This window comes from Papio anubis, chromosome 8 (genome assembly GCF_008728515.1).
Source record: "Papio anubis isolate 15944 chromosome 8, Panubis1.0, whole genome shotgun sequence".
In the NCBI taxonomy this organism is placed as follows: Eukaryota; Metazoa; Chordata; class Mammalia; order Primates; family Cercopithecidae; genus Papio; species Papio anubis.
In genome coordinates, this window is record NC_044983.1 from 113,719,447 (window position 1) to 113,744,242 (window position 24,796).

General features: G+C 39.7%; 1 protein-coding gene across 7 annotated transcripts in view; it reads right to left on the bottom strand.

Moving 5' to 3' along the window:
* The window catches only part of SAMD12 (sterile alpha motif domain containing 12), a 469,495-nt gene that overhangs the window by 229,924 nt on the left and 214,775 nt on the right, over nt 1-24,796 (bottom strand). For 5 of the 7 annotated variants that reach the window (XR_651001.4, XR_001905821.3, XR_651002.2 and 2 more), the window contains exon 4: nt 7,664-7,804. Coding sequence is in view for 4 of the 7 variants with exons in the window: in XM_009213516.4 (XP_009211780.1) it covers nt 7,664-7,804 (141 nt within the window). In the remaining 3 variants the exon portion in view is untranslated. Of the gene's footprint in view, nt 1-211; nt 3,638-5,876; nt 7,805-24,796 lie in introns of those variants that run through there. The other 2 variants (XM_009213518.4, XM_003903099.3) reach the window with 2 other exon arrangements.

Sequence of the window (24,796 nt, forward strand, 5' to 3'; positions counted from 1 at the left end):
TCTAATGATTAGTGATGTTGAGCATCATTTCATACGCCTATTGGCCATTTGTATACCTTTTTTGGAGAACTATCTATTTGAATCCTTTGCTTATTTTATTATTTGGTTTGTTTTTTTTTTTCCCTTGTGTTGAGTTGTAGATGTTTCTTACCTATTCTGGATATTAACCCCTTTTCAGATAGGTGATTTATATATATGTTCTATTCTGTGTTTTATATATATATTTTTATATATGTTCTATTCTATTATATATATATTATATACATATTCTATTCTGTGTTGTCTTTTCACTCTGTTGTTTCATTTGATGTGTATCAGTAATTCTTTTTGTAAATAAAATTGTATTGGAACACTGCTATGCCTAATTCATTTAAGTATTGTCTATGGTTGGGTTTTGCCTAGTGGGGGTAGTTGCAACAGATACCATATGGCTGGCAAAAACTAAAATACTTAATAACTGGTCCTTTACAGAAAATGCTTGCCAACCTCTGTCATAGAATATGCAATGAACTCTATTATATGGTTTCTACATAAAATCTCATTTAACCACTACCTGGAGATGGAAATTATTAGCCCATTTGACATAATAAAGGCAATAAAGCAGAGTGGGTAAAAGTTTGCGGTGGAGTCAGACAGACCTGTGCTATGCTGTTTACTAGTTGTCTGACTATGAGTATGTTACTTAACTTCTTCATCCTCTCTTATACCCATATTAAAATTGGGGCTAACAAACAGGACTGACCATGGTAGCATAAATGTCAGAAGCTGATGTGACAATTAGTGCATGCTTTGTATACAGTAAACATTTATCACTCATTAGCTATATGAGAAACAGTCACATAGCTGATACTGAACATTCAGCATTCAATATTCCTGGAAGGGTTTTCCTACCAGAAACATTGTCCACTATTAAAAAGCTAAGGATACCCCTTGTGTCCTTGATTGTGGATTAATTTGAAGGATCTCAAAATATAATTTGCACCACTGCCATATGTTACATAAAGCACCTTCCCCCATTTCTCACGAACCAAACAAGGAAAGCATAATTATGTTTTCAGTTCTATACCATGTTTCCCAAGAGACAACCAGAAGTACTCTGACATAGCTGAGTTTCCAGCAGGTACATGCAAGCAAAAAAAAAACAAAACAAAACAATACAAAACAAAACAACCAACCAGATTGACATCCTGGCCACTCCATGGACAGAACACAGAACACCAAAAGGCTACACAGAGGAGAGAATCACCTTAAAGGCACCAAAGGGATGACATGAAAGCAGGTCCAAGCATTGACTTGCAAATATCACATAGTAAGCAGGCCATTGAGAATAAGAGCAGAGGGAATCAGAGGTCAGGATTTCAATTTAAGGATGGCTCTGGATTTAGATGATGATCTGTTTCAGGAATTTTTGTCATGATTCAATGCTAGTGCTTATATACTGATATATCAACTATGCATGCAACATACAAAAATTTTCAAATGCCTTACAGTTTTTGTCAGCAGCCAGAATGAGGAAAGCAAGAAAAAAGGGGGCAAAGAATTCCTCTTTTCCGTGTTCAAATAACCCACGGTGGCTAGGTAGAGCTCTTTCTGTGCATTTGTGACCATTTTGGCCACTGTCATGGAGCTCCTGGCCAACTGTGTAAAAACAATTAGTGTGGAATCGAAGGCTGAAGACACGTTTTAAAACAGCAATTGAAAGACAGAAAAGTAGGCTGAATTATCTGTCATTTTATTGCCTCTAGAAATACTACGGCATGAGCGTTCAGATGATCATATGTAATTTCAAGTTCTGATTACAAACCGATGCAATTAATTTGATGTGTTTGTGTGTGTGTACGTTTAATTTCCACATCCCAAAGAGTGTTGTTTCCTTGAGAGAAAATCTTAGCGTGCATTCATTTGTTCATTTTGGGATTGATTTCCAACTCTGTGGCAGGTTGCTTTGAATGTCTTCAGTATGGGAATTACTGCATCCTTTAAGGATGTAGTTCTTCCTTGGAAATGGTAACCAAACATTTAACTCCAGATCTTGTATTTAAGGTGGACAATCAAGCACTGAAACACTGTGGATAAAAAATAAAGTTTGGAAAAAACAAATTCCCCATTTAAAAAACAAGCCAAGAATCGGAATAGATATTTTTCTAAAGCAGATACACAAATAAGCAGTAAGTACATGCAAAAGTGTGCAGTATCATTAGCCATCAGGGAAATGAAAATCAAAACAATAATGAGATACCACTTTACACATACTGGAATGGCTATAATAAAGATAGACAATAACTAGTGTTGGCGAGGATGTGTTGGAATTGATTTCTCATACACCGCTGGTGGGAATGTAAAACGGTGAAGTCACCTTAGCTTTCATTCACATGGAGTTGTTACCATACGACCCAGAAGCTTAACTCCTCCGTATCTATCCATGGGAAATGAAAACATGGGTCCATGCAAAAACTTGCACAAAAATGTTCAAAGCCCCATTATTAATAACCAAAATTCAGAAACAATCCATCAACCGATGGATCAATAAAAGGTGGTATAGTAATACAATGGGATATTATTCAGCAATAAAAAGAAAATAAATACTGACACATGCTTACTACATGGGTGCATCTTAAAATCATTATCCTAACTGAAATTAGCCAATTACAGAAGACCACATATTGTATGATTCCATTTATAGAAAATGCCCCGAATAGGCAGATGGACAGAAAGTAGATTATAGGCACACATCACATAATGTTTCAGTCAATGACAAACCACATATATGATGGTGGTCCTATAAGATGATTATACCAAAGTTTTATTGTACATTTTGTATGTTTAGGTAAGTCTAGATACACAAATACTGTTGTGTTACAATTGCCTACAGTAGTTAGTACAGTAACATGCTGCGGCCAAAGAGCAACAGGCTATGCCAATTAGCCCAGGTGTGTGGCAGGCTATACCATCTCAGTTTGTTTAAATATACTCCATCATGTTCCCATAATGATGGAATCACATAACAATGTATTTCTCGGCACATATCCCTGTTGTTAAGCAATTAGGATTCCAGGAGCTGGTGTTGGTGGCATTGGGAAGAAATGGGGGAATGACTGTTAATGGGTACAGAGTTTCTTTTTGGGTTAATGAAAATGTTTTAACAATTATTGTGATGGTTGCACCATTCTCTTTACATACTACACATCACTGAATTTTAAGCTTTAAGTGGGTAAGTTGTACGTCATATGAATTATATCTCTATAAAGATGTTATAAAAATAAGGATTATTATAAACCTATGGGGTTGATTAAATTGTGTGGCTTCTATCACTGATAACCAACAACATTCTGTATTTACTATCATACTGTATCAAGTGATTTACGTATCTTAGCTCCCTTAATTCTTAGAACATCCCTATTTGGTGAGCACAGCAAAATGCGTTAGGTACAGGATTTAAAATTTGGGCCTGATGCCAAAATTCACCCTTTTTCTTTCTTGTTTCTTTTAAAAAACTGTATTCCTTTAAATAGTTAATATACTCATACATTTCATAAAACAAAGTGACACAAAAGGCACACACCCTCTCTCCATCCACCACCTTCCCTGTCCCACAGGTGCAGCTTGTATTAGCTTCTTGTACATCATTCAGCATTTCCTTAAAACAAAGCACATATGGATATACATTTTTATTTCCCCCTCTTTGGCAAATGTAGTATACTATACGCATTGTTCAAATATAGTACACATTGTTCTGCACCTTGCTTTTTTCACATCTCATAGTATCCCAGAGATCCTGCCATATTAGTATTCTTCATTCTCGTATTTATAGCTAAGAGTACACCAGTGCCTGGATGTACCACAATTTAATTTGCTATTCCCCTAAAGATGGACAGTTAAGTTGTTTCCAAGAAACTATATTTTGAAATTGCCTCCAAAGGCAAGAAGAAAACTCCTAAGAAATGCAATCATTTTAAAATAATCTCCTTTCCTCAAAAATGGACTACTTTGAAAGTGATAACTCTTCTTAAAATGTGCTGGTTAGTAAATATTTGTTAAATATCAATGCAATGGTCTAAATGTTATGTCTCCTCAAAATTTATGTATTGAAATCCTAACCCCCAAGGTGATGGTATTGGATGGCGGGCCCTTGTGCGGTGATCAGGTCATGGGGGTGCAGCCCTCATGTATGGGATTGGTGCTCTTGTAAAAGCGGCCCCACAGAGATCCCGCCCCACATGACGTTACAATGATTAGAAGGCCAACTGTGAGGAAGTGGGCCCTCATCAGACACTGAATCTGCTGGTGCCCTGATCTTGGACTTCTCAGCCTTCAGATTTGTGAGAGAGAAATTTTTGTTGTTTATAAGCTACCTAGGTTATGGTATTTTGTTACCGCAGCCTGAACATGTTAGATAATCATCAGCAACAAAAAATGAAATGCATTACACCAGAGTGACAGCCCCACGTGAGCCATGGAAGGATACTCCATCTCTATGGACAAGAACTGTGATTCACCCTCTTGAAGAGGGAAGCCCAAGGATTTCCAGAAACATTCCAAAGTCTTTGTTTGTACTTATTCAGCATATTGTTTCTGCTGAATAATATTTACAGAGATGAAGAATCAAATATTCATTACTGAATTATCTATTACCTCTATGGTGAATTTCTATATGATATATATTTTAAACTTATCATTTCACCTGAGTGGAATGAAATTCTAATATTTTTATTATAGCAAACCTAGACCCAAAATATTTTACACTTATCCGACTGTCTTTAGAACTTCTATTATCAGTCATAAGACATAAAAACAACTTGTCAATTTTGTTTCCTGTTTTTTTTTTTTTTCTTAAAGAAACTAATGCTTCAATAAGGCTATGTATTTTCTGAAGGATGCCTCACATAACATGAGTTTGAATATTAACATGTGAAGAACTGGCTCATGCCTGAAATCCCAGCACTTTGGGAGGCCGAGGTGGGTGGATCACTTGAGTCCAGGAGTTTGAGACCAACTCGGCCAACATGGCAAAACCTCATCTCTACTGAAAATACGAAAAATTAGCCTGGTGTGGTGGTGCATGCCTGTAATCCCCGCTATTTGGGAGGCTGAGTCATGAGAATCACTTCAACCTGGGAGGCGGAGGTTAAAGTGAGTCAAGATTGTGCCACTGCACTCCAGCCTGGGCAACAGAGTGAGACTCTGTCTCGAAAAAACCAAAACCAAAAAGAAAACATGTGAAGAACAAGCAATAAAAAAGGTAACGTCAGCACAGACAAAATATCCAAGAGGTAGAGAACAATGCGGTCTTCCAAAGGGAACTGAATGAAAGAATTTAAAATGTACAGCTTTTCAAAGCTAAAGAAAGTGACAACTAAATTGAAAGGGCTGAAATGGGCATTAATTTCCCAGAACACATATGTATATTTAGTTTAATAAACCTGAGTACTATCTTAGGAAAAATCTTATATATTATGCATCTAGGGCAACGAGAGCTATAGAAAATGATTCTCCAAAGCAAACACGCTACAAGCTGATACTAGAAGAGGAAAAGAGTCAAAGGCACACACAAAACATCACACGTGGCCGGGCGCGGTGGCTCAAGCCTGTAATCCCAGCACTTTGGGAGGCCGAGGCGGGCGGATCACGAGGTCAGGAGATCGAGACCATCCTGGCTAACATGGTGAAACCCCGTCTCTACTAAAAATACAAAAAACTAGCCGGCCGTGGTGGCGGGCGCCTGTAGTCCCAGCTACTCGGAGGCTGAGGCAGGAGAATGGCCTGAACCTGGGAGGCGGAGCTTGCAGTGAGCCGAGATAGGGCCACTGCACTCCAGCCTGGGTGACACAGCGCCAGACTCCGTCTCAAAAAAAAAAAAAAAAAACAAAAAAAAAAACATCACACGTAAGTTTAGGTCTCATTCTATAGATCATCACCAGAGGGAGAAAAAAAAATGAGCTGTGAAAACCATAGACACTAAACAGAAGCTGGGCAGCTATGCTTGTGGTTGACGCTTAAAAAAATGCATGTTTGTATTTTCTGATTGTAATTGTAATATGAATTTGCAGAAGATTTGGAAAATATAGAAAAAATAAGAATTTAAATCACCCACTTATTCCACAATCCAGAGAGATCCCTTATTAAAATGGTTGGCATATTTACTTGCAGTCCTTTTTTTCTGTAGATATAAGAATATATGGTTTTTACCAAATTGGGCTTATATTATGCATTCGATTTTACACATGACCTTTTCCCCCACCTTGTATGACTTCAGTAATTTCCCATGTTGTCGTGTATTCTTTAAAGATGTAATTTTCATAACTGGGCATTATACTGAATCTTATGAATTTAAGCAGAGGTACATGATTCTTTTCATATTGCTGGACCTCTACGTCTCTTGTAAATTTTCCGTTTTCCAAATAGCACTGTGATAAACTTTCTTATCATAATCTTCATATTTCTATCTACTTCTTAAAAGAAACTTAAAAGCATATCAGTACTTCACATTCAAATTTAAATCACTTAGTATACCAGTAAATTCACCATTGGAAGTCTCTGGGGACAAAATGCAAATAATGCATATGAAACAAACAATACTATTTTATGCTCACTTGAAGTCTATATTTATCCTTCTAGAATAGTCATCTTTCAGGGAGCACATTATTTCCTCTAGGCAAATGGACTATTACTAGGTTAATCTAAATGCAATAACGTGAAACTTGGCTGACCCAGATTTCTCCAATATCAGTACGCATGCAATTACAATATTCTGCAGAAAGACAAATACTCAAGGCTCTCAAAAATACATATTTTATCATCCTTTCACTTAAAATGATGTACAATGGACACTAAAATAAAACAAATAAAGTTTATAGCCAATGAAGGTTGATAGTATCCAAATCTCATGTAGACATATAAGTTACATATAGTGTAACTTACGGCTTTCTTAGAATTCTAGTTTTATTTTGTCACTTCAACAGTTATTGAGATCTTAAGTGCTCTCATCATATTGAAGTTATTTATAATTCCTGTTAAGAATTATATACGCTTAACAGTCTGGTCCTAGATTCACTATAGTCTATTTTAAAAATTATTCTTTCAAGAAGCTAAATGGGGTTCTTACAATCTCTAAAGTGTGTGTGTATAATATACTCACATATAGTTATACATATCTAAAATGTTTTTCTCCCAGTAACCAGCGAAAAGCAAAATAAAAATACAACAAAAACTCCACTTATATCACTGGTCATCATAACTACAATCACTCGAATTCTAAAGCACCCTCACAACTGGCGCAGGTGAAGATAGCTAGAGCTGGACTGTACAGTTGTGCAGGCTGCATACTATACAACTCTAGTGAGTGCAATCGTACCCCAATTGATGTGACTGGTATTCTTTGGGGTTGTGCAGTATACAATCCATACAACTGTATGTGATGAACTTGAAGTTAGCTCAGGTAATTCTGTTTGCTCATCCATTACTTATCTCTGCATCCTTCTCTCTAGTGAGCTACGAAAAATGTTTTCAAAGGGAAGTAATCTTTAAATCTGTGTACTATTTTCTAGGAAGGAAATTCTGCAAAGAAATAGTAAAAAATTCTCCCTGGCTTCCATCTGTCCTAATAGTAAGGTTTTCTTTCTTCCCATCTCCCCTTCCATCAACCCATCAGGAAGCAACAGGGTACCTTGTGTGAGTAACTGCAGATTTCTGACTTCTTCTCGCACCTTCAGCTGGAGCACCTGTTGTAAGATGTGCTGCCGGAGGTTCTCCTGGGCAATCCCCATTCGCTCAAGCTTTTTGTCAGTAAGTCTCAGCAGGGCTCGCCCTGCAGGGTTTTAAGAAATAAAAGGAAAAGCAAATGAACTACTTGCTGAAGAAAGATGTCCATTTTGGTCTTGACTAACCCTGCCATCACAGAAGTTTCTACCTAAACACAGACATTTTAGAATAAAAGTCCTCCATTATTATTGCTGACACAAATGGATTATCTGGGTGAAAAAATACATACATATTTAAAAGAGAACCCTAACTTTTAATTGAACATTGGGAAACCCCACTGACTCACACATTCAGTTAGAATGTGTGACTCATACACTCAGTTAGATAAAATAGGAAAACCTTAACCTGGATATTTGGGTCACAAATTGCAGGTTTCCATAGAAACAAAGCTCTTCATCGGGGGATGGATTCTCAGGCTGGCCCACAGGAGCCCAAGTCACTGACAACTCACTTACAACCCAGCTGAAGAACTGGATGCTCTAACAGTGGTACATATATTAACTCTAGCAATGTGTAACACAGAGTATAATAACATTTCTGTGAAACATGCATTTAAAGTCCAGTTTTAATCTGCAGGCAATTGACACCCCTGCTGTACCCCTGATGGGCTGGAGGTTCCATCTCTAGCTGGTGGGAGCTATGCCTTAATCCCAATTACTGGCCTAATGCAAGGGTTCTAGAAGGGCTGAGAGGGAGAAGAGCAGGGTAAAACAGTATCCAAAGAGTTGAAAAACAAGGCACCTCAAGGTGTGAATGCCTACAATGTGCAGACACCCTGGGCTACGGTCAGCTGGCATGGCCTCTCTTCAATCTTTCTTTCCCTGTATACTTCTCTTCCTACTGTGATTTCCATCAAATTCTCCTCCACTCTGTACTTGCCCTAAAATAAGTATATTTCCATTTTGAGGGTTCACTGCAAGAAATAAAGGGTGATCATTGCTAAATGCCCATAGCACCACCTCTACTCTTCTCCAACACTCCTACTCATCACATCTGCAGATCTTTTCTCATTTCTACAGATGAAGAAGAGATAGAGTCAACTACATGTGATGAATGATGTCTTCAGGTATATTACCACATACATTTCACGAAGAGACAGGTGAATGGAGAAAACCAGTTAGCAGCAGTTTGTGTTGTTTATGCTTCTAGTTTCCTTCCTTTTAGCGTTTGCTAAGTGCATCAGTCAGGATAAGTTAGTTTATATGCTGTTGTAAAAAACAATTCCAACATATCAGTGGCTACAACAAACTTTACTTCTAGTTTATTCTGCATGCCAAACTACAAGTCTACCCATCTTGAACACTGCTGATCAATGTAACAAGAGGGATGAGAGAAGGTGCTAGATGATCTTCATGCTATCAATGAAATGCTCAGCTTAGAGTCATTTATATATCATTGGCCAGAACTAGTTGCATGAACATTTCCACCCACAAAAGGGCCACTAATTGTACTCCCAACATGTGCCCAGAAGTGAGATGCTTAATAAGCAGCACTAGTGAGAATTATGCTAATATAGATGTGGCCCTGGAAAAATGCGTAGAGAGAAACTGAGTTCTTGGATGTATGCATGTTTGCAGTGGTTAGGGGTGGAGGTCTGAAGCTTCAGTGGAACCTGCATTTGTGAGAGGAATCCTACATAACTACAGCTCAGGCTTGGCAACACCAGGCAGATGGTGGTGGTCATGAGAAAAGGAAGGAAAGGACAAAATTGGACTCCAGTAATTTGCATTGCATTCTGTGGCTGGTGGATTAATGGGCTCCTAAAGATGTCCTTGTTCTTATCTCTGGAACCTGTTAATTTCTTACCTTACATGACAAAAGGGACTTTGCAAATGTGATTAAGGTAAGGAGGATCTTGAGATGGGAGAGTACCTTCATTATCCAGGTGAGTCCAATCTAATCACAAGGGTCCTTAGAAGTGAAAGAGGGAGATGGGAGAGCCAGAGAAAGATGTGACAGTGGAAGCAGAGGTCAAAGTGAAGTGGCCAAGAGCCAAGGAATTCAGGCAGCCTCTAAAAGCTGGAAAAGGCAAGGAAATGAGTTATCTCCCACACCCTCTAGAAAACAGCTCCACTAACATGCTGAGTTTAGCCTTATGAGACCCATTTTTGGACTTCTGATCCCCATAAGTGTAAGACAATGAATTTGTGTTGTTTAAAGCCATGGGAGTTTGTGATAATCTGTTATAGCAGCAGTTGGCCTTGTGACTGGAATTTACATGTTTTTAAGAAGTCAAACAGATGGCTTTAGATTTCCTTTCCTTTCCCCATTTCTGGTTGCTGGCACACACAAAGGCAAAAAGCAGAGGAGTGCTAAGGAGAGGCGAGCCTGAGTGCCGGGCTTCCAGGACAGCCCTGCAGTCCAATGCTTTGCTCACTGTCAGACCTTAGTCCAGAAGTTTCACTCAGAAAACAAAGAATAGGGCTTAAATATCATTTATATGGATAATTGGCCTCCAAATAACAGACATCTACATCTTTATACATGTCATAAACTTACAAATACTGCATAAAACACTCCCTGAAGCTCTGATGATCTTAATCCTTCCCAACATAAAAATGTAGATCACCCTCCCTCCTTTCTGTTCCCAATTATTTGGGCTGTGGTTTCGCAAGCTGTGGCATTTCCTAGCAAGAGCTGCCGAGGTGCTGATAAGACACGCGGCTGCTTTTGTCTTAAGCTGGCTGGGCCATCGTTAGAACACAGTGTTAAGGCATCAGAGGCAGGGTTTTATTCCAGCGCATACAGCTCAACTTTCCTTTGTTTGATGCCTTCCTGTAAACCTGTAGTCCCAGCCTTTTCATAAATGCATCTGATTGGTCAAAGTAAAGATACATAGCCCTACTAGAATGTTATTTCTACTTTGGTAGGTTAATTGCATTGGGTTTAAATATACGAGTCAGAAAATTCTGTCAGTTATAAAAGTCTGTTCATTTTCTGACTGTGTGATACAAACAATCATGCTTATGAACATTTCACATATTAAATGTCCAACTGTTCAAATTATTTAATCCAAATCCTGAGAATTATTTCTACTCTGTTGGAAGAGAAATTGAGAAGTTAAAGAATATCTAAAACATGAGCGCTCGTCCTAATTTTTCCCACTCTACATTCAGTCGTGCTTTATCTTCCTTGGTAGGAAAATGAAAGGGTTAGTTTTCAAGAAAGATTAAGGATAAAATTTATTTCTTTTAAAATTTCCTGATAGAATCACTTCTAGAGAAGAGCATGATCTGTACACCAAAAATCTTATTAACAAAATCTGATTCATGGTCTTCTTTGGATGGTTTCTATGGATTGATGGTTCTGGAAAATTTCTGTAATAATTAAATTATTTCTAGGAATAAATATCCCATCAATCTCCTAGTCCACCACCTCCTGATGAATACAAAATAAACAAATGTCCAAATAAGTGAGGTACTATTTTGATGAGGTATCAAGAAAGTGGTAAGTAAGCAATCATCAAATTATTTTATCATTTATGTTAATTTTTGTTGTTTATCATAAAATTCAATTGTTAGTTCAACAAACACTTATTGAGCACTCACTATGCCTCTGTTACTTTGTGACTCCCCCTGGATACAGCGATGAACACAGCAGACAGAGTCACTTTTGAAGCCTTCAGTCTGACAAGGAAGGTAACTCATGGCAAATGTCTATGAGTATGTGATGAATGCTAAGAAATGCTAGGACTGAAGGAGGAAGCAAGAGTTAGACAAAACCTACTGATAGAGCAATTATTTTTTTAAAGTTGCCACATGAATGAAGAGGGGGGCTGCCATTGTAGACAGACAACACAGGAGCACCGTCCCAACTTGAACATTCCCTGCCTCTGCTCACAGGGGTCTCCTGGTCACCTTGCTCTGCAGTCCTCTGACAATACAGAGAAGGGCCAAGGAGTGAAAAATCAACTCAATCTCAAACAAGAAGCACCAACTGAATTGCCTGATACAATCAAAATTGTTATAACAGTAATTAGGTGACCTGGGCTGCTGGGACCTTCACCAACTCACAGACCCTTGGGGTTAGAAGAAGCTTAAAGTTTTTCACTTGCTCTTACTCCCTGCTTTTTACTCTTTTCCTTTAACAAGTATTTATTGATCACCATTACGTGCCTGCCACTATTCGGGGTGCTGTGGATATGGAGAAGAGTAGTGTCTTCTGCCTGCATGGAGCTCACCATTTAGCGTAGGAGGAAGGTGACATACAAATAAACCGACAACTAGATTTAGATCTAGAGACAGATGTATGATCCCAGATAGTCATAAGTGCTCTGAAGAGAAAGCAGAATGAAGGGGCAGACAGGGACCCCTATTAAAAAGACGGGGGCTATTGTAGTTGGGGTGGTTAGGATAGGAAAGGCCTCTCTGAAGGGGTGAGGCTGGAACCAGAAAGGAGAATGAGGGAATAGAAGTGTCAACGCAAGTAGAGGAATGACAGGGAGACTAGTGTCACTAGGGCAGAGCAGGTGAGATAAGAGAATGGTCAGAAATGAGGTCTCAGAGAAGACAGGGTCAGATCAAACAGGGCCTCGGAAGCCCTGGAGAGGACTCTGGATTTTATTCTTCTGAATATGAAAAGTTTTGAGCAAGGACAACTTGGGCATGATATCAGGTATTAAAAAGAATCTCTCTGGTCACTACGTGGAGAACGGATTCGGGGCAGAGGCATGTGTAGGAGCAAGGAGGAGTCTGTGGACTACCAAAGTGATCTAAACAGGAGGTAACAATGTCTTTGTACTGGGGTGGTGGGGAATAAGTAATAAGAAATAGTAAAATTCTGGATATATTTTTAATAGTTTTACAATGCCCAGAAGTGGGGTCTGAGGGAAAGACGGACATCAGAGATGACTCACATTTTCAACCTGAGCCACCAACGTCTGGGGGCACCATTTCCGTGCAAGAAATTGAGTCACTGCTCAAGAGAGGATGCATTGGAAGGAGGAAATCCTGGCAGTATTACTGCTATTTTTTTCTTTAGAGAGCACTTGGGATATGGAGAAGAATAAACACGACAGTATTAAACAAAGAAAAACAATTAAAATATTCTTCTTTTCTTGAATGTTCTTATTCCTTCAATACTCTCCTCGAACCCTGAAGCTCTGAGTTGACTGGGGGTAACGTAAGCATAGGCACATCCTGGTGGAACTTATCAGAGGGACCTCTGACAACCCAGCTCTGTATTGTTTAACCTTATTAGGTGCGCTCAGAGCTAAAAACATTCCCCAGAACTCCTTGTAGAGGCTTGGGCCAGGGAATATTCAGTGAGGATGTTCCCGCAGCACGAACATGGTACTCTGCTAGCAATCTTGGAAAAGTAGAGTTTTGCTGCAATCTGAAGCTTGAGCATACATAGAAAAAGCATGACGGTGTGTGCTCCACTAGAATGCCAGCAACACGAGAGCAAGTGTGACCGTTATTTTTATATGCCAGCTTGACTTGGTTATGAAGTACCCAGGCACTTAGTCAAACATTATTCTGGGTGTTTGAGGATCGGATTAACATTTCAGTTGGTGAAGTGGATAATGCAGACTGCCCTCCATAATGTGGGTGGGCCTCATCTAAGCAGTTGAAGGCCTGAGTAGAACAAAATGCTGACCCTTCCTAGACGAAGAGAGAATTCTCCTGCCTGATGGCCTTTGCACTGGGACATTGGTTCTTAATTTTATAGCAGCCTGCCAGCCTTTGGACTCAAACTGGGATGTTAGCTCTTCCTGGTTCTACAGCAGCTTCTGGCCTTTCAACTCCAACTGGGACACTGGTTCTGCAGATTCTGGATTTGCCAGCCTCCATAATTAAATAGGCCAATTTCTTAAATAAATCTCCTGCTGTAGATACATGTATATGTATATATGTGTATACATATGCTCGTACTGTGTATATATCCTCTTGGTTTTCTCTGGAGAACCCTATCATTCTGAGGGGGGTCTCTCCTGTCAGGTGCCCTGCTACGCCCGGGATTCCCTAGTGCTGCCTGTGTGCTGGCACACAGTAGTGCTCATAAGTATTTATTGAGTACATATCCTTAGTGCTGTTAAATTAACATAAAGGTTATCTTCTTTACCACTTGATGCTCTCAAGCCTATTAAATTACTTATATCAGAAAAGATGTAAAAGACTTGATTAGAAGCTGTCTGGTAAAACAACAAGAAACTGAACAAATAGAGGGAAGACGCTCCATTTTGTTGTGGTGACCACAGAAACACATACATGCCAATTGAAAGCAATAGAGAACAGGAGACTAAATGAGGCCTAAAGAAAGACGAGAGCCTTTTTCTATTTTTGAACACACACCAACTGAGACTACAAATCCTTGCTGAGCAGATGAGCAGCAAGGAAAGGTGAGGGATAATTGAGTCACAGCGCAGTGTATTCATTTCCTATGGTTGCCATAACAAACTATCACAAACACAGGCACTTTAAACAATAGAAATTTAGTCTTCAGAGTTCTGGAAGTCAGTTTAGCATCTGTTCCATTGGGCTAACATCAATGTGTCGGAAGGGCCCACACTCCTGTAGGGCACAATACATTCTCTGATATGCCTGTTTCTGCCAGCTGCCAGCACCCCTTTGCACGTGGCCACAAATCTCTGCCTCCATTCTATCACCTTCTCCTCTTGTGTGTGTATAATCTCACTCTGCCTTTGTCTTACAAGGGCACTTGGGATTGGATTTGGGGCCCATCTGAATAACCGGGGATAATCTTCCCTTGTGAAGATCCTCAACTTAATACATCTGCAAAGACCCTTTGTCCTTGTAACATTTTCAGGTTTCAGGGATTAGGACCTGATGCTGTTGGGTGGATATTATTCAGCCTATCATAGCTGAAAGGGACATCTGAGTTTCTGACTACCGCACAGGATTCATTGTGCTCCACATGGAGAAGTGAGGTGCAGAGAAAGTGTCCTTCCTGCCTAAGAAGATGAGGTAGAGACTTAGGTCTAGACCATGTCTCTGACTTTCAAAGCCAGCCTGGTCACTGGTCTCTATTCCAGGTGCCCTTCATCTTCTGCTCAGAAAATTGCAACAGACAGCCTGGCACAACTTTTCAAGATAAATGACTGCATGTCATAAGACATGATTGGAAATGACAGGGGAAGGTGGAGGTGAGCCAAGAGTGGCTTCAGACCCTGTTCTATTGGGAAATCTCAGTGCCACTGCATGTGGTTGGGGGGGTGCCACTTTTCCCAGAATAGGATGAATTATAAGGCCTCTTTTCTGCCAGAAATAGATCACTGGACAGTTCCCCAAATAAATGGCCCTTTGTGCACTGGGTTAGCTCCAAAACTGCTCTCAGGTAAAGGCCTGGGTCATGTACTATGCAAATGCCTCTGGCTCCACCCCAGTCCTGGCTGGGCCAGAGTAACAGGCACGGGGCATACAAGCAGGGTCCCATAGACCAAATTTGTGTTTCTCCAATCATGCCATTACTCCAAAATTGGAATTTTGGGAACAAAGAAACAAAGAGGCAAAATCACGAAAGCATGGGAACACAGCTAAAAGGTGTAGATAAATGCCTAGGAAAGCACAATCTGAGTCTTAATTTACTCATCTCTACAATGGGGATGAAAACTACACTATCTCATAGAACGACCATGAGAGTCAAGTGAAATAATACATACACAGGACTTTTGCAACTTGGAACCACAATAACACAATTTGGATACTACTGTTCCTTGACTGGCCACCACCTCTTCTTACTCTTCCTCCTCCTCCTCCTCATAACTGTAATAATAATACCAAATGCCTATGGTGCAGTTACTCTGTTAAATACTATCCTAGTAGCTTTACATAGATTTTCTCATTTTCAACAGTTTTCTAAAGGTACTATTATTATCTATTATTATTATCTATTATCTATTATTAAGAGCTATAAAACAGCTAAAGGCCTTATACCTACTAACCATGCTCTCAACCACCTCCCTAAACTGCCACCCAGAGATTCTTTACACAAACCTACGTGCTCCTCAAGGCCACTTCTTGCATAGGGAACAGAACTCATGAGCAAATGAGAGGCTGAGGGTCAGGAAAACGTCTTCATCTCTGAGGGCTTAAATGCAAGCTGTGGGAACATTGTCATAGCATCACTATGCACAAAGGCGTAATGGTTCACTTGGTGGAGAATGACAGGGAAATGATGGGTCTCCGAAAGCAGCCATCAAACAGATTCATAGACTGTTTGTATGGGTACAATGGACTGAACCTGCTCTACTCCTGGAAACTAGTAGACAAGGATAAACAAGGTAATTTCCCTGCCAGAGGGACAAACATAGGTTCTTTGCAAGCCCATAAGAGGGGCATTTAACTCATCTGGGGACCTTCAACAAAAACAAAAAATCAAGATGAAGGGCATTCAAGGCACAGGAAACAGCACAGGCAAAGATGGAGACCAAAGAACCAGAAGCTCTATATGGCTGTGTGTGAAACATGCAGCAAGGAGTTATCGCAGGGCTATACTTGCCATTTCATGCTTGGTGTTAGTCTCTTCCTTTATTTTTACCTTCCACCCCAAAGCTGCAGAGGTGAGATACAAGTGATGATATTCCCAATAGTAAAACTAATTTGTAGAACTAATATTATACACACTTTATTTTTGCCTACACTACATCTCTGCTTATTCCTGATAAAAGCAGCTCTCTTTTGTCTTTTGAGAGCTGCTTTTTCTCACCCGGTGGGGTTTTTAACAGTTAAAAGCAATGTCCCTGTAGTAATTTTTACTTCTAAAATACTATATAATTTTCTTGCTTTTTATGTTTATCTTTGGATTCACTCCCACCCCTTCCCATAATGTAAGTAAGCTCCATGAAGGCAGGGCTTCCTTGAGGTTCTCAAGCACCTCGCAAGAGCCTTACTCTTGCAAAAAGATACTTGTTAAATTAATCTTGGGTATGTGATCCAGACCAGAATATATACATTTCTTTGCTGGGATCATTACGGCCACTAAGAAGAAAATTCTCTTTCTTTCTTCAACTATGTCCCAAGGGACAATATAATGCTAGACTTGCTGTTAGTGGATGTCTTTACCACCCTATGGAGGGAATTTCCTAGAGAATTAAGCCAACAGAGAGACCAGAGCTGGGAAAGAGAAAAGTGGGGTGAGAGGAGAAAGGCAGAGAAAAAGAGAGAAAGAACATTATTTGGTTTCTCAAATACAGTCTGGCCTGAAGTCAGATACCCCTGCACTCTTGGTTATGTAAGTCAATATGTGGCAGTGGATGGGGATAAGCTAGCTGAGCTCATTTGTACCACTTGCACCAAGAGAATCTTGACTTAAACATCCTAGTTTATGAGGGATTCTCAGTTAAGTCACAGTACTGCCATCCCTCTCCCCATTTCACAAAAGCCTATCATGGTGTAAGTGGGTAAGAATGATATGAACTTATAGTAATTGGTTCTCAAAAAGTTAATCGTCGATAAATGTATTTTAGTTAGAATTTCTTACAAATTGTTTGAAGTGTACCTTAATCTGACTGCATATTTACGTATGCTTGATGCATCAGGGCAACCTCCTTATAAAATTATACCAGAGGTTATAAACTCAGATGCTCTTGTAAGGAAATATAATTGTGTAAAGAGAACTGCTCTAAGGGATGACTAAGAAAAGGTAGACTGAAGCCGGGTGCGGTGGCCTATGCCTGTAATCCCAGCACTTTGGGAGGCTGAGGTGGGCAGATCACCTGTGGTCAGGAGTTCGAGGCCAGTCTGGCCAATGTGGTGAAACCCTGTCTCTATTAAAAACATAAAAAAAGAAAAAAGAAAAAAAATTAGCCAGGCATGGTGGCACACACCTGTAGTTCCAGCTACTGGGGAGGCTGAGGCAGGAGAATCACTTGAACCCAGGAGGAGGAGGTAATAGTGAGCTGAGATCATGCCACTGCACTCCAACCTGGGTGACAGAGCAAGACTCCATCTCAAAAAAGAAAAAAAAATAGAAAAGATAGACGGTAGTGGACTGGACAATTTTTTTCCCCCTAAAATGGGCAATTCCAATCCATTCTTGCTATGCTAGAACACAAGCTAAGTATTGCTACTTCTTTTAAGTTAGGTATAAGTGAAAATCCAGAAGTTCTATGAAATCTTCCAATTTAAAATTGGCTAATTTTTTCCATACTATGAGAGCCAAACAAATTATGTATATATGGGTCATAGTTGGCTTACAAGTTGCTATTTCAAATTTAACTTTTTTTTTTTTTTTTGAGACAGAGTCTCACTCGTCACCCAGGCTGGAGTGCAGTGGCGCGATCTCGGCTCACTGCAAGCTCTGCCTTCTGGGTTCATGCCATTCTCCTGCCTCAGCCTCCCGAGTAGCTGGGACAATGGGTGCCCGCCATCTCGTCTAGATATTTTTTTTTTATTTTTTAGTAGAGACGGGGTTTCACCGTGTTAGCCAGGATGGTCTCCATCTCCTGACCTCATGATCTGCCGGCCTCGGCCTCCCAAAGTGCTGGGATTACAGGCATGAGCCACCGTGCCTGGCCCAAATTTAACTTTTAACCCTGCTTCTTCCATGTCCCTCCAACTTTCAGTGCAAAGGAATTCAGGCAGCCTTGTTCGCAGGGTTTTGACTGACTTTAGGAATGGACTCCAAGTTCTGTGATTCCATTCTGTGCAGCCTATTCTAAATCAATAGCCAACCAAGACCAAGTCTGAGCTAGCCTTTCATTTTTCATAACCTAGAGATGCATTGCAAATCCAGCTTCTTAAGTAACCCCCAGCCCAAAGTCTGATTTCCTGAAGGTGACTACGAATCACCCAATACCAGAGCTAGCAAGGACTCAAAGGTCAGCCAACCCATTGCCTCACTTCCTGGCAAGAATACACACAAAACCTTCCAAGACCAATAAGTCTCCTCTCACTTCTACCTGAGAGCACAGCCCACCGTCAAGCCCGGTCACTCACTTGGTTACATTTAGATGATTAGCAGTTAATTGAAGGCCCCTTCTCTGGGCCAAGGAAGAGAAGGGTTAATGGAAATTTGCACTGTGGTTACTGTAATTTACCGTACTGATGGGAACTGTATATTGATTTTTTTTTTACCTGTCTTGGGTAAAAAGACTATTTTAGACAATCTATTATTTTGACTGAATATATTCAGGTGCTGATGTTAATAGGAGAAAACTGGAATAACATTAATTCCCACCTGAAATATAAATTCAGAAAGAAATATATTACAGTGCTTTTCAAACAGAAAATGTGACCCTGCACTGTTTTTAGCTCTCCAAGAAGGAATACACAGCTCACAAACAGTAAGGTAAAGGTTAAATATTCTACAGTGTTTGTTAGTACATGTAATTACCAAATCCCATCCAAAAATTAATTTTTAAAAACCCTAAAACATTTTGTTTGGGAATTTTGTCTTAGTCCCTGGGAAGACTCAGTAATTACTTGCCTTGTACCTCCGAGCAGATTTTTTCAAGCAAGGAAGTCTAGTACCAACATAATAGAGACTATAAGGGAAGATTTATGATAAAATAAACAACCTTCAAGGTCTTTTCTGTTTTTGATAGGTAGACCAAACCTCTTGGTACTTTTATTTGTCAGCATTTGTACACACTGGTTTGGGATTCTCTATTAAGTGTCACTAGGTGGTGAGAAACCCACTGGGCATGTGGTATCTTTTAAAATTAATTGCCAAGAAGCATGTAAAGTATCTATTAACAAGCATCTTCTTGCCCCTCAATATTCTACTTCGTGGTCATAACAACCAAACACATAAGCATAGTGTTCACATGCCAAAGAGAACAGGCACTGGGGCATGCTGGTTCCTACATGTGAATTAATTTGAGCCAGTACGTACAGCCAAAGTACTGCTCAAAAAAGTTTTAAGTCTACTTTGACATTCTTTTTCTAATACTGAGGGATTTGTATTTCCTTGAACTTTTAAATGATAAATGTTAAAAGTATCAGGGATTTCTTAGGTAGAAAAATTAACAAGTATTGTCACAGCTTCAGATATATTCAATAGAAGAGACGGTAACAGTACTCTCGCCTTCATGGAGCTTAAAAATTACCTGGAAATGTAAGACCAGCAGGCATTACACAGCTACAAAAACAGTAATGTGATAAAACTCTGTAGCCATGGCCATGAAGACCATGAGATAATTAGGAAAGTTCTGGGTTTTTTTTTAAAAAAAAAAAGAGGTCTTGGGTTTGGAGTTGAATGCCCAGGGCTGGATTAGCCAGTCATTAACTACGTGGTCATTGTTATGATAATTTACCTCTCTGGATTGCTTTTCTTCACTGGCAAAATGGGAATAATATGACACCCTCTCTCCCCATGTTGTGCTGAGTAACTATTCACAGCGGTAAGCACGATAAAAAGTACTGTCAGCCGGGCGCGATGGCTCACGCCTGTAATCCCAACACTTTGGGAGGTCGAGGTGGGCGGATCACGAGGTCAGGAGATCGAGACCATCCTGGCCAAAATGGTGAAACCCCGTCTCTACTAAAATACATGCAAAAAAAATTAGCCGGGCATGGTGGCACGTGCCTGTAGTCCCAGCTACTCGGGAGGCTGAGGCAGGAGAATTGCTTGAACTTGGGAGGCAGAGCTCACTTGCGGTGAGCAGAGATTGCACCACTGCACTCCAGCCTGGCAACAGAGCAAGGCTGCATTCTCAAAAAAAAAAAAAAAAAAAAAAATACCATCACTGTCTTCAGGAAGCAGACTAAAGAAAAGAGGTCACCCCAAGACCCTATAGAGAGTGGTATACCTCACTCGAAAACTATGATAGGAGCACCCGAAAGGATGGGATACTGATGGTGACCCTGGGAAATCTTTCTAACAATAGAGGGGTAAAAAGAAAATGGAAATTCTATTTATTACATGCCAAATTTCAAAAGTCATCAACATGATATGCAAATAGACAAACTTTTCTGCTTCACTTTCTCTAGAACAGAGGATTATTGACACTTGGGGCTCACTCTCGACTTATGCTTGAAGGCCCAGGCCACTTAGAAGTCCTTCTTTCCCTTTTCATAATTCTATTATTACAGAACATGTATCTCAGACATGTAGAGTAATTCTCAAATTGAGCTGTCTCTTAAGAACTCCAAGATGCCACTAAAAATTTCATGTACTTAAAAAGAAAGTAAAAGCAATGTTCACTCAGGTTTTCTTTAGCCAACACCCTGAGGCCAGTGTTCAGGGACCAATATGTCATGTACAAGGTTCTCCCACATTAAAGAGTTTAAGTCATTGTTTTAGGTAACACTTTGTTTACTGTGGGTACCAATAAGTACATACTGTAATCAATAAGACTCTTCCTATTGATCATAAATAATAATAAAAATAGACCTAGAAAAAGTTAGAAAAAAAGAAAAAGTTGAAGAAAAAAGTGAGATTTTTTTTTTGTATAATTTTCTCTTCTGATTTAGATTTGGTTATAAAATGCTTCAGTTCAGTGTCCATTCATTCTTCTTCCAGCAATAATGTGTTCAATAACTTATATTTTAAGGAAGGCTGAGGCAGGAGAATCGCTTGAACCCGGCCAATGAAGGTTGCAGTGAGTCGAGATGGTGCCACTGCACTCCAGCCTGGGCAACAGAATGAGAATCTGTCTCAATCAATCAATCAATCAATAAAATGCCTATGATCATATAGGTAGCAAAGGACAGAAGAATTTTGGATTACAGTTTTTCCAAATCCAAAGCTTATCTTCTCCACCCCCTCTGCTCCCCGGTCTTTCTCTGCTTATATGAAGAGAACTTTTGGAAAGAAAGAGAATCTTTCCTTATCTTCTTATTTCGAGCCCTCATTAAAGTACCATCACTTCCACTTATACACAGTTCTAGAAAAACCAAACTTAACTGCTTGACAAAGTAGATCATGGGAATTGGGGGAGAAAGGTTGTGAAGAGAGAGTTGGATTAAAAATAAAATGAGGAAACTTTGGGAAGTGATAGACATGCTCATTACCTTGATTGTAGTAATCGTTTCACAGGTATATTCATAGGTCAAAACTCATCATACACTTTAAGTATGTGCAGTTTATTGTGTATCAGTTACACTTCAATAAAGGTGTGTGTGTGTGTGTGTGTGTGTGTGTTTTGAGACAGGGTCTCACTCTGTCATTCAGGCTGGATTACAGTGGCACAATCACAGCTCACTGCAGCCTTGACCTCCCGGTCTCAAGGGATTCTCCCACCTCAGCCTCCCGAGTAGCTGAGAATACAGGCACAGGCCATCACACCTGCTAATTTTTAAAGTTTTTAGTAGAGATGAGGGCTCACTATGTTGTCCAGGCTGGTCTTGAACTCCTGGCCTTAAGCAATCCTCCTGCTTCTACCTCCCAAAGTGTTGGGATTACAGGTGTGAGCCATCATACCAGGCCCAATAAATTTTTCTTTCTTTCTTTTTTTTAATAAATGGCTGTGGAAGGGTGGAAAAGAATGCAAAAGTGTGAAAGACCAGAGAAAAGTAGAGTTCCGATAACTTAGGCTGAATCAAACCACAATTCCCAACAATAATTAGTTCTAATGATTGGTATGGACTTCATGCGCTGCCACTTAGGAACTCCCCAGCTGCTTGCTGCTGACAGCTGACAGTCCTTCTGGGAATTTCCCGGATCTAAGAAGAGCCACCTTGCTCAAGGTCATGCCTCTTTTTCTGCGAGTAGCCTGCATCCAACGACTGGTAGATGAGGGAGGCAGGAGGTATGAAGGTACCTGCCCCAGATACCTGGTTCCAACTCAGGATAACTTTGAAGGGCGATCTTAGCTTCAGAGCTACCTGTGAGGTTGGCAGAGGTCTCGCTGTGGCTGAATCACAGCCCGACTTCTTCTGCCCAGTCCTGCTTCCTTCATTTCCCTCACAAGTATTGAACATGAGGACACCACCCAACAAACTTCTGAAAGGTAGATTTCCTTCTCTGAGCCTGCTTCATGGGGAACCAAAGCTCTGGTAGGGTTTCACTGCATCAAGGGGTACCCAATCAATTATCTGACACAAACATTCCATGTTGACTGTGATGGTTTTAAATCAGCCCAGGTGGCTTCACTATACCCTCTAGCAGGCTTCTAGGTTACCTATCTCTATAGTTACTAGGTGTGTGTGAGAGGAATGAAAGACTTTGAATAGTGGCCTCTGCAATACATAATTAGAAAGATAAATCTGCTGCTAAAAATTCTGTGTGTATCATCTATTGATTTTATGTGTGCCTCACTTTCCATAAAACACTATGAGCACTGTATAATCACAGTGCATGATGTACTTGAGCATCATGTAAATCATAAATACATATGTATGCATATGCATGCATATATTTTCACACACACAAACATTTATGTATAATCTATTTTACAGAGGGCTTGTTCTATGCCAGGCACTGTGATGAGTGCTCGACACGAATTATCCCATCAGATTCTCATAGGTAGACACAATCACTTTCTTCTCACTTTTCAGATGAGCAAACAAAAGCACAGACGGGTTAAAGATCCTGATAAAGACTTCGCAGCCAGAAGAAGCGACACCTTGGGTCAAATCTAGGACCACCAGATTTCAAACCTTATACTTCTAATCACTATATGACACACAACATGATTTTAAGAAACTTTCTTACAAAAATGTGTGAATTGGACAAGAGAGTAACAAAAACAAAGTAATTCACTGATCTCTCATTTTGTAGATGGAGGTTTTGTGTAATGAGTTTCTGTAAATCAGGAGACACTTGGAAATATAAATAAGTCAGTTAGACAATAAAGTCACAGAGAATTGTATTGTTGTCCTCTGACCTTTGCAGAAACTACATTTTCTCAACAATTGAAGTGAGCTTGCTTTTTACAATTGAAATGTTTTCCTTTGCATGCAGAGTAATGGAGCATAGCAGGACACATGCCTTCAGCTACAACAATCTGTAAATCAACACACACTCCACCATGTTGTGACTGTGAGAACACATACCCTCACATGCCAGGAGACAGCCTTTGTCAAAAGAATGGCCAATTCCAATGAATGCTGATCAGCCATTAAAAACAGAACTGAGATTGGAAAAAAATATCTTATAACTGGTAAATGTATTGCTATCATAACATCAACAGCTTGAATTCAATGAAAACTATATTGGTTAAATTAAGTCTTCCACATAAAGATGTCAAATGTTACAACTTCACTATTACAGTGAAGAATAGCTTCAAAATGTGCCTAAACTGAACAATTAGATGGCACTATCCTTAAAATGATGTTATAGAATTGTTAGGTCTAAAATCACAAATTTCTAATTGAATATCAAATTTTGTTTGGTTTGAGTTGTATTTTCCAGTGCCAAATCATCCCAGTACAAAGCATCCAGATCATTTTTGTATCTTGCTTCTAACGAAACGAAAATGTGTTTGCAGAAAATAGTCCTAGAGTTCTCCCTTATTCATAGAGTACTTTGAAAACTGAACATGGCTGAAAGTGTGAATTTATAACATTTCAGATTTTCTTTGATAGTAAAGCAATAGCCTTACTGGTTCCTTTTTGCCTCAGGTCCTACAGATTTCTGCATTGGATTGTGACAGATCTGGGCTTTATTTATTTTAGAGACAGGGTTTGGCTCTGTTACTCAGACTGGAGTGCAATCATAGCTCACCATAGCCTTGAACTCCTAGGCTCAATTGATCCTCCTGCCTCTGCCTCTCAAGTAACTGGAACTACAGGTGTGTGCCACAAACTCCCTTCTTCTTCTTCCTTTTTTTTTATTTTTTATTTTTTTGTATAAACAGGGTCTCACTATGTTTCCCTGGCTGGTCTCGAACTTTGGCCTCAAGCAATCCTCTCACCTCTGCCTCCCAAAATGCTGGGATTACAGGTGTGAGCCACCGTGTCCAGCCAAGGGCTTCATGTAAAAGATCAAAACATTAAAAACTCATGAGGAGTTTTGAGATCTATGAGAACTCACTTTTAAAATGAGTAAAGTCATAGAATGCATTGCTGGGATTGCACACAAACACACACACAACCTTTTAAGATACTGGAGATTGCTCGAATATCTACTAAATATGCTTCTACAATTAACCTTGAGATTTTATTTTCAGAATGTCTTCTCATCACTTACAAAT